The 20,096-nt window shown below is 46.2% G+C and overlaps 10 protein-coding genes across 10 annotated transcripts; 4 read left to right on the top strand and 6 right to left on the bottom strand.

Moving 5' to 3' along the window:
- Positions 1-48: 48 nt before the first annotated feature.
- Positions 49-1,591, bottom strand: V1508DRAFT_407356 (uncharacterized protein). Its single transcript, XM_066938856.1, has 4 exons — positions 1,325-1,591; positions 1,085-1,244; positions 879-1,028; positions 49-824 (listed from the first exon to the last, which is right to left on the bottom strand). Exons 1-4 carry the CDS (start codon positions 1,359-1,361, stop codon positions 113-115), a joined length of 1,059 nt encoding a protein of 352 aa, XP_066798922.1. The 5' UTR covers positions 1,362-1,591; the 3' UTR covers positions 49-112.
- Positions 1,448-2,941, top strand: V1508DRAFT_205 (uncharacterized protein). The gene is made up of 4 exons (XM_066936219.1): positions 1,448-1,746; positions 1,805-1,859; positions 1,917-2,094; positions 2,158-2,941. The coding sequence occupies exons 1-4, from the start codon at positions 1,608-1,610 to the stop codon at positions 2,710-2,712; spliced, it is 927 nt and encodes a 308-aa protein (XP_066798921.1). The 5' UTR covers positions 1,448-1,607; the 3' UTR covers positions 2,713-2,941.
- V1508DRAFT_407354 (uracil phosphoribosyltransferase-domain-containing protein) lies at positions 2,750-3,754 on the bottom strand. Its single transcript, XM_066938855.1, has 4 exons — positions 3,211-3,754; positions 3,128-3,161; positions 2,919-3,068; positions 2,750-2,869 (listed from the first exon to the last, which is right to left on the bottom strand). The coding sequence occupies exons 1-4, from the start codon at positions 3,653-3,655 to the stop codon at positions 2,830-2,832; spliced, it is 669 nt and encodes a 222-aa protein (XP_066798920.1). The 5' UTR covers positions 3,656-3,754; the 3' UTR covers positions 2,750-2,829.
- Positions 3,755-3,956: 202 nt separating this feature from the next.
- V1508DRAFT_401310 (uncharacterized protein) lies at positions 3,957-6,448 on the top strand (the record flags this gene model as incomplete). The annotated part of the gene is made up of 7 exons (XM_066938408.1): positions 3,957-4,611; positions 4,661-5,275; positions 5,466-5,467; positions 5,689-5,795; positions 5,856-5,946; positions 6,013-6,268; positions 6,336-6,448. 7 exons carry the CDS (start codon positions 3,957-3,959, stop codon positions 6,446-6,448), a joined length of 1,839 nt encoding a protein of 612 aa, XP_066798919.1.
- Positions 6,449-6,815: 367 nt separating this feature from the next.
- On the bottom strand, positions 6,816-7,470 carry V1508DRAFT_401309 (ankyrin repeat-containing domain protein; the record flags this gene model as incomplete). The annotated part of the gene is made up of 2 exons (XM_066938407.1): positions 6,816-7,192; positions 7,272-7,470. The coding sequence occupies 2 exons, from the start codon at positions 7,468-7,470 to the stop codon at positions 6,816-6,818; spliced, it is 576 nt and encodes a 191-aa protein (XP_066798918.1).
- A 76-nt stretch (positions 7,471-7,546) lies between these two features.
- On the bottom strand, positions 7,547-8,875 carry V1508DRAFT_407343 (uncharacterized protein). The gene has a single exon (XM_066938854.1). The coding sequence runs from the start codon at positions 8,715-8,717 to the stop codon at positions 7,914-7,916; it is 804 nt and encodes a 267-aa protein (XP_066798917.1). The 5' UTR covers positions 8,718-8,875; the 3' UTR covers positions 7,547-7,913.
- A 39-nt stretch (positions 8,876-8,914) lies between these two features.
- On the top strand, positions 8,915-11,010 carry V1508DRAFT_407341 (Mu homology domain-containing protein). Its single transcript, XM_066938853.1, has 5 exons — positions 8,915-9,346; positions 9,457-9,555; positions 9,631-9,761; positions 9,820-9,964; positions 10,017-11,010. The coding sequence occupies exons 1-5, from the start codon at positions 9,179-9,181 to the stop codon at positions 10,752-10,754; spliced, it is 1,281 nt and encodes a 426-aa protein (XP_066798916.1). The 5' UTR covers positions 8,915-9,178; the 3' UTR covers positions 10,755-11,010.
- Positions 10,827-13,989, bottom strand: V1508DRAFT_407336 (uncharacterized protein). Its single transcript, XM_066938852.1, has 6 exons — positions 13,429-13,989; positions 13,290-13,367; positions 13,214-13,240; positions 13,083-13,157; positions 12,920-13,036; positions 10,827-12,873 (listed from the first exon to the last, which is right to left on the bottom strand). Exons 1-6 carry the CDS (start codon positions 13,516-13,518, stop codon positions 11,182-11,184), a joined length of 2,079 nt encoding a protein of 692 aa, XP_066798915.1. The 5' UTR covers positions 13,519-13,989; the 3' UTR covers positions 10,827-11,181.
- Positions 13,990-14,145: 156 nt separating this feature from the next.
- On the top strand, positions 14,146-16,421 carry V1508DRAFT_378479 (glycoside hydrolase superfamily). The gene is made up of 3 exons (XM_066937625.1): positions 14,146-14,957; positions 15,016-15,186; positions 15,238-16,421. The coding sequence occupies exons 1-3, from the start codon at positions 14,532-14,534 to the stop codon at positions 15,976-15,978; spliced, it is 1,338 nt and encodes a 445-aa protein (XP_066798914.1). The 5' UTR covers positions 14,146-14,531; the 3' UTR covers positions 15,979-16,421.
- Positions 16,196-20,079, bottom strand: V1508DRAFT_394161 (uncharacterized protein; the record flags this gene model as incomplete). The annotated part of the gene is made up of 6 exons (XM_066937986.1): positions 16,196-18,370; positions 18,424-18,513; positions 18,568-18,680; positions 18,738-18,847; positions 18,897-19,526; positions 19,580-20,079. 6 exons carry the CDS (start codon positions 20,077-20,079, stop codon positions 16,196-16,198), a joined length of 3,618 nt encoding a protein of 1,205 aa, XP_066798913.1.
- Between the last annotated feature and the right edge of the window lie 17 nt (positions 20,080-20,096).

Raw genomic sequence — 20,096 nt, 5'->3', positions numbered from 1 at the left:
CAGAACACGCAGCAGTGCATATATGGGGCCGCCGATAATAGATCTGTATCATATCCTTACGTCGGAAACAAAGTTCAACTATGCTATTTACAAGTACTATACACGGCAATATTCACGACATCGCCTCATCGAAATCATCTCTCTCCTCGTAATCCGGGTCCAGTATTCCCTCCGCGTCTTCTCGATTAACAAATCTGTCTGCAAATTCTTCCTCATCGTCCTCCTCTTCCGCATCTGAAATTGTCTGAGCTTGGTCATTCTTCGTCTTCGGCTTTACCTGATCATTGATGCCCATATCTTTCATCAGCCTATTCACAGTTCGTTGCCTCTCCGCTTCCTTTTCTTTCTGACGCTCTCGGATCATCCGGTCCATTTCCGCTTTGTAGTCCGTATTAAATTCTTCTACCTTGCGATCCACTGCCTCAAAGAAATCGTCAATTCCAGCGCCAGTGTACGCCGAGACGCTGACAACATCCAAATGCCGATAAAACTCTTCCAGTACCAAACTCATAGAATTCATCAGAGAATTCATGTACCCAGTCCCTCCTTCCGGATTATTCTCATCGTCGTCCAAATCCTTCAGCGCGGCTTGAAAGCTCTCAAAATCAGTCATCCACTCCGTCGCAAACGATGCATCAGCGGCATCAGTCTTATTAAATACTATGATTAATGGCAACTTCGTCTTGTACAAAATTGAACAAGCGTATAGCATATTCGACATAAACGTTGCCGGCGACGTTGTCCGTGGAGTATCAACTATATATGCGATAACTGTGGGTATCGCAGAGGCCAGAGCATCTAGTAAAATAGTTCCGGAAGCGGACCTTCGAATCATATTAACTCCTCTCCATACCTCGAATACATTTTCCTAAGCATACCATACAAAGCATTCAATTTGACCAGGAGTGTCAATGAGGACATGCGACACTGATTTTGCTCGCTGCTCCACAATGCCCAGTACTTGATCTATTTTTGTAGCGAAGAGATTGAGTGACGTGATGATCGCACCGTTGGGTCCGAGATTATATCTTCATTTATAAGCTACTTTCAACAGATAACCTCGCATCTAAACAGAAATACGCACTGTTTCATAACTTCCTTATAATTCACCGAGTCTCGAATATCGATGTTTGCGCTAAACGGAACATTCAAAACCGCTGGATCCAAGTTCACGATATATGGCGGCGTATCCCTGGCGTGTAAATGAGAATTTAACCGCTGCATAAATGTAGTCTTTCCGGATCCTGTTTGTAACATGTTAACACTTTGCCTTGCCTGTTTTGTCATGGCTTTCCATTTTGGCAAGGATTATAAATCAACGTACCCGCCATGCCGATGCACACCACTGCCGGTGTCGTCATTTTTATTACCCGTGCTCCCCGCTCTTTCTTTTGATTGCGGAAGGATCGAATAGGTACTTTGGGAAGGCGGCTTCAGGCCAAACAAAATGTGACGAGAGCGAGAGCAAAACCTGCCGGGTAAGACACTAACTTTAAATGCCATCCTTCCAGAAACAAATTGGCGCGTCCGAAAAAGTAGGATTTCAGCATTGACTTCAACTACAGCTTAGGGATCGATATATCTGTGAGCGGTTACGCTGTAAAAGAATGAGGCTGGCATTCTTGTTCTTGTTTCTAACCATTTTGTGCTCCACGGCGGTCGTGGCGTGGAGTGAGAAGGACCACGAAATATTTAGACTGAAGGAGGAGCTTGAGAAACATGAAGGCAGAGGCACGACCTTTTACTGTGAGTATTCTTGTCATACAGTGTCTAGTTCGCGATTTGCTAATAATTGTGGTTGCAGCATTTCTGGAGCTGGAGAATGGACCGGGATCCACTCCCGATCAGATAACGAAAGCGCAAGTATCACTGCGTCTCTACATCATTAAGAGGATATGAAAAGCTGACTTCACTAGATATCGCAAGCGGTCGAGACAATTGCACCCCGATAAGAACACTTCTAAAGAGGCTACGAATCGTTTTGCCCGACTTGGCCTCATCGCCAACATCCTCCGCGGGCCCGAAAAGGAGCGATACGATTTCTTCCTTCAGAAGGGATTTCCTCGGTGGAAAGGCACTGGATACTACTACGCTGTATGTTAAGATTACTGCTTTGCGAATCCCAGGACACGGAGAACCAGCTGACTTCTGCTCTAGCGATTTCGTCCCGGTCTGTTCACCGTCCTAGTATTTCTCTATTTAATCGGCAGCGGTGCTCATTATCTTATACTCAGTATCACGGCGAATAACGAACGCTCGCGCATGCAACGGTATATTTCAGAATGCAAGGCTCAGGCATGGCCAAACGGATTCCCGCCAGCCGATTCTTCGAAGCGAAAGATTATGTACGAGAATGGCAAAGTCTTTATGGTCTATCCTGACGGTACCGTCTGGATTGTAGACAGTGCAACCAATGAAGAGTATATGCTTGATGTGACTGAACTTGAGTTTGCCTCTTGGAGGAAGACAATGCTGTTCCAACTGCCTATCTGGTTGTGGGGCATATCTCTCGGACGATACATAAAATTTCCAGAGAAAGAAGAGCATAAGCTTTTGAGGAAGACACCTAAAATGCTTAAGGCGACGAATGGGACAGAGGAACCGGCGAAGTGGTCTGGTCCAGATGACATTAAGAAGAAAGTGCTTGGTGATGGCAAAGTCGTGGGCCAGGCTTCAAATATCGCCGGAGGACGACGAAGAAGGCGGAAGTAAGCAGAAGCCTCATATAACTGTTACAATTAGATAGACCATTTATATTAAAAGTTAAGGATTATCTGCTCTACAGTTCGATTGTTTCGCTGACTTGTGAACGAAAGACCAACTATAAGCTTAGTGCGTGTGATTCAATCGATCGCCAATGTCTCCAACACTGTTCAAAGAGTTAGAACGGCTACATAGGATTGAGATTGGCAACATACCCAGGTATAATATATCCATGTGACGAAAGGACAGTATCAACTGTTGCACAATAGATCTCGACTCTTTCCGGCCACTCGTTCGCAGCTCTCGTGACACCCTCCTCAGACACGACAATAGACACGATGATGATTTTCTTAGCACCCCATTCTCTATATATTCGTCAAGACCATACGTTCCAATTTCGCGTGATCAATATAGATATACGTACTTTAAAGATTGGATCACGGCTGAGGCTGTGCCACCTATCAGATCAGTTAGATAGATAGCATCTAGCGACATATAGCTGCGTACCAGTGGCAATAACGGGATCAAGCACAATAGCAACGTCAATTGATTCACCATTTTTCAGTACCGGCAATTTATTGTAGTACTCAATTGGAGAGAGAGTCGTTTTGTCTCTATAGATACCAAGGTAATGTATAGGCACATTCTCAAAGGGTAGAATATTCAGGAATGAGTCGATCATGGAGAGGCCAGATCGGAGAATCGGGACGAGGACTACGTTTGATGGCGATACCCTTGTCACATTATATTGCTCCTGAAGAGGAGTAACGTCAAACCCTTCAGTGACAGCAGAAAATGTATTCTGATTGAGGGCCACGACAGCTAGAATTGATGCTATTGATGTCGTTAGAGCGCGCGCCTTGTGAGAATCGGCAGACGCGGACCGCAGCTGAGATACCAATGACTGGAGCAGTGGATGAGTGGACACGTGAACATTTTCCGGAAGTGACATGATTTCAGACAGTGACAACAGCTCTATGTGATATGCTATACTGGATAGATTCGTAAGTAATTGGAAATCTCTAATAATGGGCGCTTGTTTCCTCCATCGATGCTCGCGAACAGTTGGCTCATCGTGGCACTGCGCGGCTCAGGGTTAGGTTGGATACGGAGATGTACCTGGTCCCAGTGCCGGAAGCCGCGATGATTCAGTCACCATCACTACTAAACTTGGAAGTCACCTTATACCGCTACTCCTTGGCTGGATTACATGAGCATCATACACGCAACGGCCTCAGCACAGAATGCTTAAGATGACAGTAACCGATCCGGCAAGCTATCTAAGAACTCTTCCTGCGGTGCGCGAGAGAACGCGGCTGGTGATGGATAAAGCTAAAGTAAACCGACTAACCAACTTCGACATCGACTTCACCAAATTCGATGAAACTGTTGAGTTCGTCGCAAGTATTATCCAGCGCGACTTTGCTCCAAATTACAGCAAAATCCCACCGCACGGCAGGTGGCAGCACTTCGACGTCGGTGGTGTGTCCCGGATTGAACGGCTAGTGGACTCTTGGTCGGGGGTAGATGACATAGAAATTGCGAAGCGTCTGGTTGACTTATTTTTGGTTTCTGTGCTACTAGATGCTGGTGCCGGAAATAAATGGGTGTTCAGTGAACCTGGAAACATGGCTGGCGTGCACGGACGGAGCGAAGGCCTGGCTGTTGCGAGTCTCTACCTGTTTATGGACGGTCTCTTATCTTCAAACCCATCCAACCCGTACCAAGTTGATTCTACAGCGCTAAAATCAATAACAGTTGACACTGTCTCGAAAGCACTACAACATTCAACCGGAAATCCTTTGGCAGGCATGGAAGGTCGTGCCGAGTTGTTAAAGCGTCTAGGATATGCATTAGAAAGAGAAGTCAAGTACTTTGGACCTGATGGCAGACCAGGATATATGCTCGGTTAGTCAACTATTATCGTAGTTTAAAATTGTTCTTATATGAAATATAGAATATTTGCTTGGGACTTCGACTCCCAGTGGAGACGGCAAAAACACGGTCTCGGTCGCGACAGTTTGGGACGTGATTATGACAGGTCTCAATCCAATCTGGCCCAAAGGTCGAACCGTCCTGAACGGAGTTTCACTCGGTGATGCGTGGCCATGTTCGTCAATGCCTCAAGATGGTGACGAGTGGGAAACAATTGTGCCGTTCCATAAACTGAGCCAGTGGCTCTGTTATTCTATACTGGTCCCGCTAGAACGCTACGGCAATATTACATTTGCAGGAAAGGAATTGCAAACTGGTCTACCAGAATACCGGAACGGTGGTTTATTTGTTGATATGGGCCTCTTGATATTAAAGCCTGAGATATATAAGCAAGGAATTGCAAACAATTCAAATATCGGGCTGGAGACGCAGGAAGCAGTGCCAGTATTTCCTGCGGACGAGGATGTAATTGTTGAATGGCGTGCTCTTACCATCGGATTACTCGACCTTCTGCTTCCAGCCGTTAACGAAAGGCTTGAAATTGCTGGGACTAAAGACCAGTTGATACTGGCACAGCTACTTGAAGCTGGATCCTGGAAAGGCGGTCGTGAAATTGCAGCTAAGAAAAGACCGGAAAGTATGGGCCCTCCGATCGCGATCTGGAGCGACGGAACATTGTTCTAAATTGTGTATAGCACAGGGATTGTTGCATCAATAAGACTGGCGCTGAAATTTGTGGTCACTTGATAATACAGGAAAACGGACTCTGTCTATATTCGCTTCATTGTCATTGAATGGTAACGTTGATGTTGATATGGGTGATTCAGGGGTAACCCAAAATCAAGGTGGCGCGGCCATAGAGTTGAGTGGCGCATTAATGTGGCTGGGGTTGCTGGTCAGCCAACTCAACTCGTACTCACATTTATCCGGACGCGGGCGGGGATCTACGAAACTCATTAGCCCTATATACAAACCTATTTATCTCTCTAATTCCAAAGTTATATTGCTTGAAGATTCTGCAGAGCTAGATAGTTGGGTAAAATGTACCAGTCAAAGAATTCACGAAATAACACTGCCGTTCGACGGCTGATGACTGAGTATAAGCAGTTGATCAGTGAAGCTCCAGATGGCATCTCTGCTGGCCCAATAGACGAGGAGTAGGGATATCACTTGATTGATCACAAGGAAATTTATGAATACTGATTGATGCCTATTAGCAATTTCTTTGAGTGGGAGTGCTTGATTCAAGGACCTGAGGATACGCCATTCGAAGGTGGCGTCTTTCCAGCTACCCTCACGTTTCCTAAGGTACGATTCTTCTTGCTTGGCCTTTCTAGATTGACCGTTTGTAAAAATGTTGACTAATTGTGTTAGGATTATCCGCTAAGCCCCCCAGCTATGAAGTTCACGTGCGATATGTTCCACCCTAATGGTAAGAGTATTTGGACCAACGTTGTCGAATACATCGTGCTTAAATGGATAAATGTAGTGTATAAGGATGGTACCGTGTGTATCTCTATTCTACATGCTCCTGGAGATGATCCTAATATGTACGAATCTGCGTCTGAAAGATGGAGTCCGATACAGTCTGTGGAGAAGATCCTAATCAGCGTCATGAGCATGCTGGCTGGTAAGTAGTCTTCCGCCCAGACAACTCGTATTGCAGATATTTTTCAAATGCTGATGTCATGCTGTAGAGCCTAATGATGAGAGCGGTGCCAACATCGACGCTTGTAAAGTGTGGAGAAATGATCGTGCCGAATATAATAGGATGGTCAAGGCGAATGTGCGCAAAACGCTTGGCCTATAGTGCCCTGCATTTTGCCAAATACAGGACCGAATGCTTTTGAAATACGGAGCGAATTTTAAAGTGTCGCAGTTCAGTAGTAGTGCCGAATCTCTAATGCCAGAAGACATTAAAGGATGTGACGCATGTTAGCAACGATTTTGTGTATAGTTTTCCTCGGTTATATAGTCGTACCGCGGGTGGTGTATTGCTTTGCGGCGTTTTTTTGGTCTCTCTTCAAAGGTACTCTATAGCTTGTGGGAATAGCTAGGGAATATAACATCTCTTGTTGATCAGCTTTTGCTTTAGTAAAGCTCCTAGCAATCCATAAACTGTAGTTTCATTTAGATGTTATCGGTCTATATCCCATCGTCATTGACCTGAAACTTTTCTAATTTCTTCCCGATTGCACTTGTCTGAGGTTTACTTCACTATCTGTAGCGTCTGTTTGCGTAGGCGACGAGGCCTCTTTTGTTTCACCCTTCGCATCTTCTTCCTCGTCCAGAACCTCCTGGAACCGCTGCAGCAGATAATCCACTACATCCAATTTCTCATTGTTCTCGGCCTGGAAGAAGCAATCCTGTCCTGCAAGATTCTTCACAAACGGATCTGCGCCACTATCGCATAACCTCTCAATAATTTTCTGATGTCCGTTCAAGCACGCCCAGTGTAATGGTGTATTTCCTGAATCATTTTGCAGTGTGACGATAGAGGCTCTGGTCTCTGATGGAGAGGACGAGAATTTAGACAGAATATATTCGACGATCTCTGTTGATTTAAGCGGTTAGCACTTTCGTACTATTGCAGTCGATCAAAAAGTAAGTCAGCCCATAAATAAACAATGTACCTAAGTGGCCATTGGCACATGCCATATGTAGCGGTGTGCTGCTGGAATATGGATCAATGGCTTGTAGTATAATGTCAGACTCTGATTGACTCAGGTCCTTGCTTAGATGCTCGACAGTTGATTTCAGTGTATGCAAATCATCTGCTCGAGCACAATAGATCAGATCATCGACTTCCTCTTCTGTTAGTTGGCGAGGCATGCTGTTATGGTTGTCTTAGACTGCAAGGAGGCAGAGGATTTTATGGGGGAGAAAATTCTTTGGGAATATGAGGACTAGAGGTGATGTCATAGCCAAAAACTAACCTAGTTACAGCGCCAAACTCAAAAAAACACAAAGTCATCATTGACAGGTCACGACCGCGATTAGACCAACTTGGATGAGAAAACCACTATTGAAAAATCTTACATAGGTGTTGTAACCGGTATCTCAATCCACGACTGATGGAAGTACATATCCATCAATCCAGTAATACCACCCTTTATGCGCCGGTGAGTCAAAAATTTGATTTATAACTATAATACAAGACCAAACCATTTCTTCCTGATATCCATCCACAATACGGCCAGCTCGATGTCAATTGGACCATAGTACTGTAGCCGATCCCTACACACGACTCTCAACGGGCTACAGTAGTACACGGATTAATCCGCTAACAACCACGCCCTTTTATTTCTCTCTTTCTTCTCTTGTTTCTTCTTCTTGAATTGCTGGAGTTGTTTCTTCGTCGGCTTTTGCTGTTGCCGTTCTGTCCGTAAACTGCGGCCGTCGTGCATATTCGCGGCAAGATCTACGTCGAAGTATGCGTTCAATTGCCTTCTAGACTTGTTTTCGCCTGAGAATTCTTGGAACGGAACAATTTCTCCCGGTGGTTTGCTGTCATCGAAAACGTCGTCGCCAGAGACATCGCCATCCGTAGGAGCTCGATATGGCTGCCATTTTCCTGTAAACCGATTGAAAAATCCCCTCGCAGCGTAGCCGTTTTCTGCATCAGGCTTATTCTTGTGTAGGCTACTTGTTGTGCTGCTTTCTGGCACCAACACCTTCGGCTTCTCCCATGTAGTTTCCTGGGTGATGTGATTGTAGTAATAGAATGCCTCAGTATTGGGATCCCAAATTGACTCCCAAGGGTCCTCTTCGGGCACCTTTTCAGCCGTTGGTGGAGGCGGTCCCGGTGGTAATGGAGGAGCTTCGTCGTCTTCATCATCTTCCTGTTCCCGAGGACGTTTTCGTGACGGATCAGGAGAGCCCGATCCACTGGCGTAGTCGTCTTCCGCAGATCCTCGACTCTTCCGTTTGTCCAATTCTGTATCTTCATCGGCACCTACGACTGAGCTATCTTCATCAGAAGTGCCAGTCTCGTGATTTGATTTTTCGCGGTCTGTGTGATAATCCTCCGCGTCGTCGTCTTCGACATCAAGCGGTCTTGAAATATCGTTATCCGACATTGTAAATTAGTGACAATGCTTCTAGTAACAAGAAGATACCAAAAAATTAGCTAGACATAAATCTCTGTTGTTGAAGAATATTATATTACGGCTCTCTTAGGAAGAGTAAGTCGATTGTAATACCCTGCAGAAAGAGTTGATCATTAGTCGTAAAATTGTTGGAGGGTGAGCTCGAGCCGCCGCTTCACACAGCACAGGTTTAGCTGAGATGACGGACGACCCTTGCACAGGGTTATCTTTGTCGACATGCCGACCGCACAATACGAAGCAGCGCAGTCCACAACAACAATCGTTACACAATTATTCGATATATTCTTTCAGCCTACGTTGCATAGAATCTAGCGTGTGCCGACATTGGATTGACTTACGTGGAGTTGATTTTGAAGAGGACACGTTAAGAAAACCCTGGAGTTTAACCATTGATCATAAGAACCAGCTGAGTTTCCCATAATAACTCCACAATGGCGTCAGCAATCTTTTTCCTTGATTTGAAGGGCAAGCCTCTATTGTCGCGGAACTACCGAGGAGACGTTCCCATGTCGGCAGTGGACAAGTTCCCGATCCTGTTACTCGACGCGGAAGAAGAAAGCTCTGTAGTTCCTCCATGTTTCTCGCATGAAGGCATAAACGTGAGTTAGTCTTCAATTAGCATCTAGTTTACGTGGAAACAAGAGTGCAGTGGTGATGGAATTATATTGGTGTGCCTAATTTCTGGTCATGGTTGCTGACTCCTCCGCAGTATCTATACATCAGACACAGCAATCTATATCTCTTGGCTCTTACCAAGCGGAATTCAAATGCGGCTGAGATATTATTATTCTTACACAAGGTGGTGCAGGTAAATTTAGCATCTTTATCTCAAGCCCTCCATGGGGTCTGGTATTTGCTAGTAGAGACTAACTCACAAGAAAAGGTGCTCACCGAGTACTTCAAAGAATTAGAAGAAGAATCCATCCGTGATAATTTTGTAATTATTTACGAATTACTGGATGAATTGATGGATTTTGGATATCCACAGACCACAGAAACCAAGATTCTAAAGGAGTATGTCTCCCGTCTTAGTATTCTCTTGCACATATCGTCTAACATGAATTTCATGCAGGTACATCACGCAACAGAGTCATCAGTTAGAAGTTCAACCACGTCCGCCAATTGCAGTCACAAATGCTGTTTCGTGGCGTTCAGAGGGAATCCGGTACCGTAAGAACGAAGTGTTCTTGGACGTTATTGAATCGGTTAATCTATTGGTATGTCCTACGAATTCTCGCGCGAAATCACGAGACCTAACTATTAGAATAGGTGAGCTCTACCGGAGCTGTTCTAAGAAGCGAAATTCTCGGCTCGATCAAACTTAAGTGCTACCTCTCCGGTATGCCAGAACTAAGGCTCGGTCTCAATGACCGCGTAATGTTTGAAAACAGCGGTCGCTCGTCCCGGGGCAAATCAATTGAGATGGAGGACGTCAAGTTCCACCAATGTGTACGTTTGTCCAGATTCGAGAATGATAGGACAATTTCATTCATCCCGCCTGACGGCGAATTCGAGCTGATGAGTTACCGATTGAATACACAAGTAAAGCCGCTGATTTGGGTTGACTGCGCTGTGCAGATGCATGCTGGCTCCAGAATCGAGTTTGCCATCAACGCGCGTGCACAGTTCAAACGACGCTCGACCGCGAATAATGTCGAAATCACGATCCCCGTCCCCGATGACGCCGACACGCCTAAATTTCGGACTTCGGTCGGTACCGTGCACTACGCACCCGAGAAAGCTGCTATTGTGTGGAAAATCAAACATTTTGGCGGTGGCAAGGAGTTTACAATGCGAGCTGAGCTAGGATTGCCGAGTGTGAAAGAAACCGATCCGGATCGCAAGAAACGGCCAATTAGCGTGAAGTTCGAAATTCCGTATTTCACGACATCAGGAATTCAGGTGCGATATTTGAAAATCATCGAGCCTAAGTTGCAGTATCCTAGCTTACCGTGGGTCCGATACATTACACAGAGTGGCGATGATTACACTGTGCGGCTACCTTAGAAGGCAGAGAATGACCGCTACAAGAAAGCGTTAGAGACTGCTTAAAATGATAAATTTATATGATCATTTATTGCCATTTTTCTGTCTTTGTTAATCATTGTACATTTTGCGAAGGCTTGTTCCTGTGGATTTAGTTTCGTGAGGTTTCACGAGTGACTGTATTTGACACATTCGTCTCATAGTGTAATATTTCAACCCATATAATTTTTCTTAGACCCATGTCATACAGAAACCCATTGAATACAGTAGCCAAGCCCAATTCCAAAATATTAGTGTTCGAAAAGCTATAGAACTCAGAGAAGCCGGCTAGGATCAGTTGCATGGGAGAAACTCAATGTATCCAATTCGCCTCAGACCTTGCCAGGGAGGCAAGCCTATCCATGTCTTCCTGCATAACAGCTAACCCTTTACACAGACCATTGATGACCTAGTGAAAGATTCTTGCGTGCACCGAGTACAAATCGCTCCCGGAGTTATGTGATCTATCATCCTCTCGAAGATCGATTTGACGACTGGCGAGTGTATTATACGCTGACACTGAAACACGATTCTTCGCTCTGGCAAATGTGGACGACATGTTGTAGACCCTTTGCTTGAAATTTGCACTCGCTCTCGATGAGCCCCAATCCCCAGTCTGAGCGACAGTTTCAACAGAGTGATCATCAATTTTAATCTCAGTTTGTGGGGACAGAGATATATCTTCGAATGCAATAAATACGTCGTCCTCCTGAGCATGGAAATCTAATGGCTGGAATAAACTAGTACGAACTTCCATCTGCGGCGGTTCTGGATGTTGCGACCGTAATATACGCCGTTCTGGCAGGCCAACAGTCTCAAGACTTTCAGGAACTCTGCGATCAGTAGTGATTCTCCTAGTAACACCGGACGTGTCATCACCGACTTTTGCACCCTTCACAGCTACGCCATGATCGCAATCACCAAATTTTTTATCCTCACGTATAAGCGCGCGTAAGTCAACAGTATTCGGATCCAAATCACTGAAAATACTCAATCGTAGGGACGAATTTCTAAACATACTATTCCCAATTTCGTAGTTCTCTGTATCATTCTCGCAATCGTTCGCTATACAGTGATCTGGCATGTCAGATGTCAAGGAGATGTCAGTTATAGAGATTGCTTGTCGGACGAGATTGTATAGTTGCTGAGGCCCAGTATTCGTCTCAGAGACTACTCTAGGTGAGACTTCTTCCTCAAAGAATCGGATCGGGCCACTTGACACTGGTGTAGAGTGCGTCTCAGGAGAAAACCTGGACTGTAGAAAGTTATATTCAGTCGCCTCTCTGCACAAGGACTTATATTTATCTGAAACTGGTTCACATTTTGTCCCCAGAGAGGGTTCTTCGCTCGAAATTTCACCAGATGAAAATTCAAACTCTATCTCTCTTTCAAAACTATCAATCTCCGGGGAGGGCGCACGAAGATGACTAACAGACATAAAATTGATCGAAGCAGCCCCAGAATTGGTGTGCGACTTCAGAGATATATTTGGTAAAGTTGGCATGGCGCAGACGGCTTCGCGAAGTCGAAAGACACCCCCCACATTTTGGCCAGTGGAAAAATTTGCTGGTGACACCTCCGACCTAGGGACAAATTCTGGCGGTGAATTGCTGGTATCAATGGTATTCTCATCGGTTTTATTCGTCATGGTACTAGGCGATATACCTGCGCCACTTGACGATGGAGATCGAGCTGCGGCACAGAATACACGGCTAATGGTGTATGGCTTCGCTTGCGCTCTCGTAGGATGGAATCGCACGTCTTTGACGGTATTTGTACTGGTCGTTCTATCTGGAGGATAATTCACGACACAGCAGGTACAAGGTGCCTGTATTTTGTCACGGACGATATCAGACGATGAGAACATTGTCTGCAAAAGATATCCTCGTGCCTTCTCTGTGGTCGATGATGCAACTTGCGTTGGGGTTGAGGTGGGCCTAATGGCGACGGAAATTTCTTCAGTTGAACGCTCAGTCGATTCTGTAAGAGGCAATACGTTGGACCCAGATCGTCGCCTTCTTCTTGTAAAGAATGATAGTTTTCCGGTTCGCCGTATTCTGGTATTGTGATCGCGACAGTAGGGGCTCTTGTATTTGCCGGACTCCACAGATATTAGAATACTATTGCGATGTCGGACAGTAACTTACACTCCAGGTAGACGCCCTTCCGAATGACCGGAAAATGGCACCGAATTTTGGTACTCGGTAGCTGTTTCCTACACATGGCTGTGATTCCTTTCGAGGAACAGAGGACCGACGCGGAATCTGCCAATCGAATTAGCGCACCCAAAAACATGATCTTGTGGCTTACATGTGATCGCTTCAAAAAATCAAACAACATGCGTCGAATACGTTCCCGTCGCTTTCTGGCATTTGGCTGAATAAACTGCGACAGTCATTAGCACATTCGAACTATAGACCACTAATAACCAAGAATTGTACCTCAATCATTAGTGAGTCGTCATCAATCTGGTATTCTGTTAGCAGTGCAGGTAGTTGTAATAATTGTTCTCCTTACCAACGACCGTGAAAAGAATATAGCGGTTGTCTCAGATGCAGAACAGGTGGAGATTGCGAGCGGAAGCAGATTGTCTTCCTACAGATTAGAGTGTCGTTAATCGCAATTCCACATGTACCCAGAGATAGCCATCACCTACCTTAAATGAAGCTGTACCGGCCATAAGAGCGAGGAAACTGGGCCATCCTCGGTCAGAACGCGCTAAGAAACGCCTATTTCCTTTCGTCATTTGTACAGTGAGTGCCTATTGATGCATGTGGAAATGAGTAAGCGTGACCGTCAAAGAGTCTGCCCCATAAAAGGAGGTTTCGAAACGGCCAGTGGAGTGAATAAAAATCCGAGCATTCTCGTGACTTGCTGCCAGCCCGTTGTGCAATTCATTTCGACGCCTATCGTTTGTCGAGGGCTTTGCTTGTCCACACACAACGGCATCAGCAGCGCAGCGGAGTTAAACTAAAAGATAAAATAGGCGATAGACATGGCATGATGACAAGTTCAACCTTTTATTTCTCATAATGACACTGAAACCCATTATGCCATACCAGAAGGCAGTGAGGTCGCTAGTTGTGTAACCTCCATATTTGGGTTACCCCGGGGTTACCCCGGTACTTGCAATATCGAGACAATCGACGGGACGGCAGCCGCTAACTGAGTCTTTGTAAGGACATTTAACGTAAGCCAAAGGGAGGCAGTGTTGAGACTCATGCTACAAGCCAGTGATGACTTTCAGCATCTCCTCCATTGTTGGCGAAAGCCCCGTGCTGTGCGGCTTGTCGATGTCCGATATCCGGGTAAGCGTGGACACAGCCTTTCAATCTGTAAAACTTCTTGCTGCCCGTTTTGCCTAACTTGCAATCGCAAAAATTGTTGACTGGTTGGTCACTTCACAATCTATTGAATTGCCCACACTTGCACCTCACGATCGTTGCCTGCACGCCACGGCTAATTCGCGCTAGCAGTCATGGGTCTCGTCACATCGACGAGTCATCTTGACCGGGGCTTGTGCACGGTTCCACCGCTCAGCTTCCTACTGACGACATGTGAACATCAGGATCTCCTCCACACTGCCACTGAACCAAATGTGGATAATCAGCGTTTGTTGCTTAGCTAACTGTACTGCCCCTCGCTGTTAGAGTACATGTTTGATCCCGAGCCATCGATGGCTACACAAGGAACCCCCTGGACAAGGAACCGCATGTCTATAAAGTGTATTTGTCTGACACTTTTGCGTCGTTACCAACAATGGTTTTCACAATCATCTCTGCGAGCGTGACACTCCTAGCACTATCGAGCTTCGTCTTCTCGTCGCCCTACAAAACCTCACTGCGCCTACCGCTCTATTCTTCCGAGCGATGGATTCTCAACAGCCAGGGCGAGCCCATCACCTATGTCGGAATTAACTGGCCCGGCTCGGCTGACGTCATGATTCCTGAAGGTCTACAGTACCAGTCGATCGAGTATATTGTCGACAAGATCATCGACATGGGTCTCAATGTCGTTCGTCTCACATTTGCTATTGAAATGATTGATGACATTTATGATACCGGCAACGACGTCACTCTCCAGGATGCTTTTGTCAAGGCCCTAGGACCAGAGAGTGGAATTACAACTCTCAATGCAGTCATTCAAAACAACCCACAGTTCTCAGCAAACACTACGAGACTTCAGGTACACTCTGCATACATTGTCCGTCGATATAACACTAAACTTTTTCTCAAAATGCTAGGTTTATGATGCTATCGCAAAGGAGCTCGCCATGAAAGACATATTCCTACACCTCGACAATCACATCTCCAGGGGCCAATGGTGCTGCGGCAGCGATGGGAACGGTTGGTTCAATGATACCTACTTCAATGTAAACAACTGGATCCGGGGTCTCTCCTATATGGCCGACCATGTACGTCATGCTTCTTCCATGTATTACAACATTTACTAATGTCTATGTCAGGGCAAGAACAACTGGCCAACATTTTCCAGTATCGGTCTCCGCAACGAGCCCCGATATCCGGCTAACCCTCGACTTGCGTATCCCTACACCTGGTCAACTTGGGCTGCAAACATGACCTCTGCCGCCAAAGCCGTGCACAAGGCCAACAAGGACATCCTCATTTTCTTCAGCGGCAAGCACTATGGCGTCTCGCTGACTTCTGTTGTCTTCGGTGGTGCTATCGACTCGACCACCGGAGTCACCTTCAACGTCACTGACTATGAATATTACCACAAGATGGTCTTCGAGCTGCACACATACTCCAGAGTCTTCAGCTGCTCCTGGTTTTGGTCGTATCTTTACCGTCGAGGTTTCGGAGCCTTGAACGTGTCTGACACTTCGGTTTTCAACCGTCTGCCTGTCGTGTTGACTGAATGGGGCCACAAGCAGAGCGACTCAAGCACAAGATATCGGGGACTGTACCACACTTGCCTACACTCCTTTGCCGCGGAATGGAAGTTCGGCTGGATGCTCTGGACAATCTCTGGGAGCTATTATATTCGCTCCGGGACTCAGGATATGGAAGACACATGGGGCATCCTCGACAAGGAATGGGCCTACTACAGAGGAACCGACTCAAGTGCTGCGTTCAAGCAGATGGCAGTCGATACATTTGCTTCTGACGCAGACAGTGGCGTGCATTTCTCCCAGATGCAGATTAATGCATTCAAGAACTACATGGCGCCGACAGTAAGTAATTGATTCTCCAAGAGAAAAAGCCATGTGATTTAGTGTTCTAAAGTAAAATATTATACATACTAACCTAGAATCTCAAAACAACACCATGTATCGCCATGCCTTAAACTCGATGAACAATAAGCAATCATAAACCAGGAATAATGCAGCTCGCAAAACCTAAATGTACAATATAAACAACTAAATTTTATGATATTCCTAAACCGATTATGTCAACTAACGGTCAATCTCTTAACGCTGGCCCAACCTCTATCGTCTCGTCGCTCGGCTCCTTGATTTCCGAAGGTTCGACTGTTGGTGCATCATCTTTATTGCCAATCGGTATATCAGACTGCTGACTGACATCCACCAAATGACTTTCTCCAGCGATATTATCTGACGAGGACGACACGACTTCCGTAGATGACAAGTTCTTCGTGTTAGCGTCAACAGCATCTCTAATGCTCCTGCCTCTTTCCATCCACGACAAAGATCCCGCACTAGACGAATTAGTCGGACTAGAGCTATACTCGGGATGGGTGCTCGTGAAATCGTATCCTCCTAGTCCGAAACTATTGCCCTCGTCAACCAAATCGACAAAACTAATGGGTGGCATATCGAAATGGTCGACAGGTGGCATGGGAGGCGATGACGAAATCGCAACAGTCACATTTCTCTCAGATTGTCGATTGGGCAGCGGTTGCGGTGTCAGGTTGCGCTCAGATTCAGGCTCCTGGGCACTTTCTGAGAAGTCGATCAACTCGGGCTCTTCAGCCACCAGAGAACTCGTGGTTTGGACGACATCTGCAATGCTCGCTGGCGAGAGTGCGGTTGCAGGACTACCGGTAGCCTCAATCGATGGAACTGCGACCGGCCTTTGAACCGGTCTACGGCGTGCATATGAATGAGTCCGTGTAATGTCATAAATACCGCTGGACGGTCGCGATGTGGTTGGCGGGGTCGTAGGCGGCGATGTAGATGGCGACGACATATCGGATGATGAAGTCACAATGATAAGTTCGGCAGGCGCAGATATTTTTGGTGGGATGTACGGACGTGGCTCCGAAGGACCTTGGCTGTATTGTGACATTGAAGGAGGAGGTGGCGGCGGCGCATTGCCAGTTAGCGTAAGTGAGGGGCTGCGCGACGAACTCCCATTCGAAGTCGTTGCGGTGGTGGAGCTGCTAACAGAGTCGATAGGCAATTTCCTGCGAGTTGGCGATATTGGATGTGGTTGAATGGGCTGCAAAATTGGGAGAGACTGTGTGGTGGGAGTCACAGACGCTGATAGCGTAGGAGCAACAGAAGGAATATGCATTTGAGTTGGTCCATATTGGCTGGAAGGGGTCAACGTAGGATTGTAATGAGGTGGCGTTGCCGCAAATACAGGCGGACCCTCGTTCAACTCTTCCTCTGACTGGGTCGTGGAATCAGGAAGGTCGGCAGACACAACAGCTTGAGGAGGATACGTGTGCGGTCGCGGAGCATTCATCAGCACCTCATCCGCATAGGCCAGTCTCGATTCAATTATCTTCTTCTGAATCTGGTCCTCTCTCAATACTGTCGGATTGCTACTACTCATACCTGACGAGCTATTGATGCGAGTGGAAACGCTCTTCCTAGCTGAAGTGAAGTACTTATTACTCCATTTCTTGACTGATTCCGACAACGAAACACGTTCCTCTCCACCGTCTAAGCCACTAGCGAACGACCGCGTTGAGGAAGAATCGGAACGCATATGATTCCCATCCCTGGCGGTCTCGACACTTGTAACACTCTTCGCGTCATCATCAATTGCGTTAAAATTATCACTAGAAGCAGAAGTGCTGTTCACAAGATTGCTATTAGTAATCCTTTCGCCTTCCGACCTAGAGAACGACGACCGAATGCTTGACCGACTCGATGAACGATGAGAAGGCGACCCAACTGGCGAAGAATATTGCGAGACAGTAGTATCTTGGTGACTCGTCACCACCTGTCCATCCACAACAACAATATTGACTCTCTCTGTACCAACAATAGCAGGAGCAGAAGCCGCGGAAAAGGCACCAGATACACGTTTCCTTCTCAAACTTTCTTCGTCAATACCTGCGAAAATATCGTTCTTGCGATATTTGAGTTCCTGAGTTGACGCGTAGTCATCATACACACTCCGGCGATCTGAATCAAGTGATATACTAGAAGATATGCTGAGATTGTCCGGATGATGGCGCAAATCGCTCTGGATGTGAATGTCCAAATCCGGGGTCTCGGAAGTTGGAGGTGATACTGGCATTGGCAAAACTGGTTCTTCCATATCAGCAGTCTTTTGGGTGGTCTGTCTAATTTTGCGATCCCAGATTCCCCCACGAAAATAGTCCCGCTGCGTGTCGTAAAATGCTAAATCGTCCATGAACGGTGCCACAAGCGAATCTCGGAGCTATAACTCGATTAGAAATTGTCATCAAGTTTCGCAAGTTTACGACTTCCTACCGCATCGTTGATTCGGTTTTCAATAACCCTTGTAACCATACTGTATGTAATCTGCCGCGAACTAACAACAGGCTCAATAACCATGCGAATCTGCAATCCACGAAGTTAGACATTTAATATATGATGTATCTTAGGTACTCTTACTTTAGGCATAGACTCAAAACAGTACCAAATTCTATTCGATGGCGGTGGCTTAACGGCGATATTGATCCTCCCCTCTAAACTCTTAAATGCAACAGAAAGCACAAGACTGACTTCTACATTGGCAGCGTCAGCACCCGCAGAATGCGCATTGCTAGTTTCACAATACTAACCTCTCGTTTTAAATCTCGAACCGAAATTTAGAGTTGCTTTGGTGGCAATTTCAATACTGAAATCGCCTTCGTAATTTAAATCTGCCGCCAACGTCATAAGACCGTCCTTGCTATACACATGTTAATCTCCGCCACCATCAAACACTCCGTGTTACTAACGTCAGCTCCTTTAACTTAGGATTCGTGAAATATGGCGGTGACCCACCACTATGCACTTTTGTAACCGTTATATCACCCAAAAACGACGGCCTCTTGACGCGTGAAAGCTTGGTATCAATTCTACTCTTGATAAAATCCTCGAAACAATCAGTTTTGTGCAATGCGAGAAACAATCGGCCAAGTAACGCATTCAGCCACATTGTTTGCATATGCGCGTCGGATGAATGGAGAGTCTGTATCAAGCGGATTATATCGTCTTGTTCATACTGCAAAGGATAGGCGTCAATAAGGGCATCCGGATACGGCTGCCGTACACCGTTTGCGTCACCGTTAGACTGGCTACGCCCTGGACGCTTAGAAGCTCGAAGTAATGCAAAATAGAAATCCTCCTTTTCTGAGCAGTTGTCTGAGTACAGAAAGTAGGCATTCTTAGGTGGCCCTGGGATCGATTCCAGCTCGTCAGCAAGAACCTTGCTCCTCTTCGGTGCCAGACAGATTGCATGTCGACGAATAAACAATTGGCCATCAGGACTATCTGGCGGCCACAGAGTAATGTTATGGTTTGCTAAGACGATGACCTGTTGAACGTTCATCTGCTCGGGGCTGTCGTACAAGAACAAATTACCATGCCTGTCAATAACTGTTAGACCTACACAGCCTAGGCTAGTTTAATCTATACGCACCTCAAAATAGCAAAATATGTGTTAGCAAACCGCTTCTTTGGTTTGGGCTTTGCCTTCGCGTCTGGGGATGCAGATGACGCTACCGCAGATTGCTTCCGATCCATTAGATGCTTATAGATCGAGGTGTACGCTGTCTCATTCAGCGTCGTATTCTTTTCGCCAGAGGAGCCGTTGGTTCGTTGCAATGTGAATTCGCGCGACACGGTAAGCCATCCTGCCATATATGCATCGACTCCGATCTGAGGTTGATCCTCAATTGACTTGAGAGTCTCCTCGGCGATCCTTCTCTCGTTCTCTTGTTCATCTAGTCTCTTCTCCCTCTGTCTCTCTTCCTCTGATGGTGATTCGGTCGGATCCGCCTTCTTCTCGATTATCTGTCCATTCTCGTCAACTTCAGGGAGTGATTGGTAGATGCAGAATATGACGACAAATACGACGAGTGGAATAAATGTCACACCTCCCACAAGGTAAGCTATCAGAATTGTCTTTAGGCTAGTCATAATTTTCCTGAGCGCAG

The sequence above is a fragment of the Lipomyces doorenjongii genome, assembly GCF_038497915.1.
Source record: "Lipomyces doorenjongii strain NRRL Y-27504 unplaced genomic scaffold V1508scaffold_1, whole genome shotgun sequence".
NCBI classification, from domain to species: domain Eukaryota; kingdom Fungi; phylum Ascomycota; class Lipomycetes; order Lipomycetales; family Lipomycetaceae; genus Lipomyces; species Lipomyces doorenjongii.
Note: the sequence above shows the minus strand (reverse complement) of the source record. Positions and strands in the feature narration are given on the sequence as shown.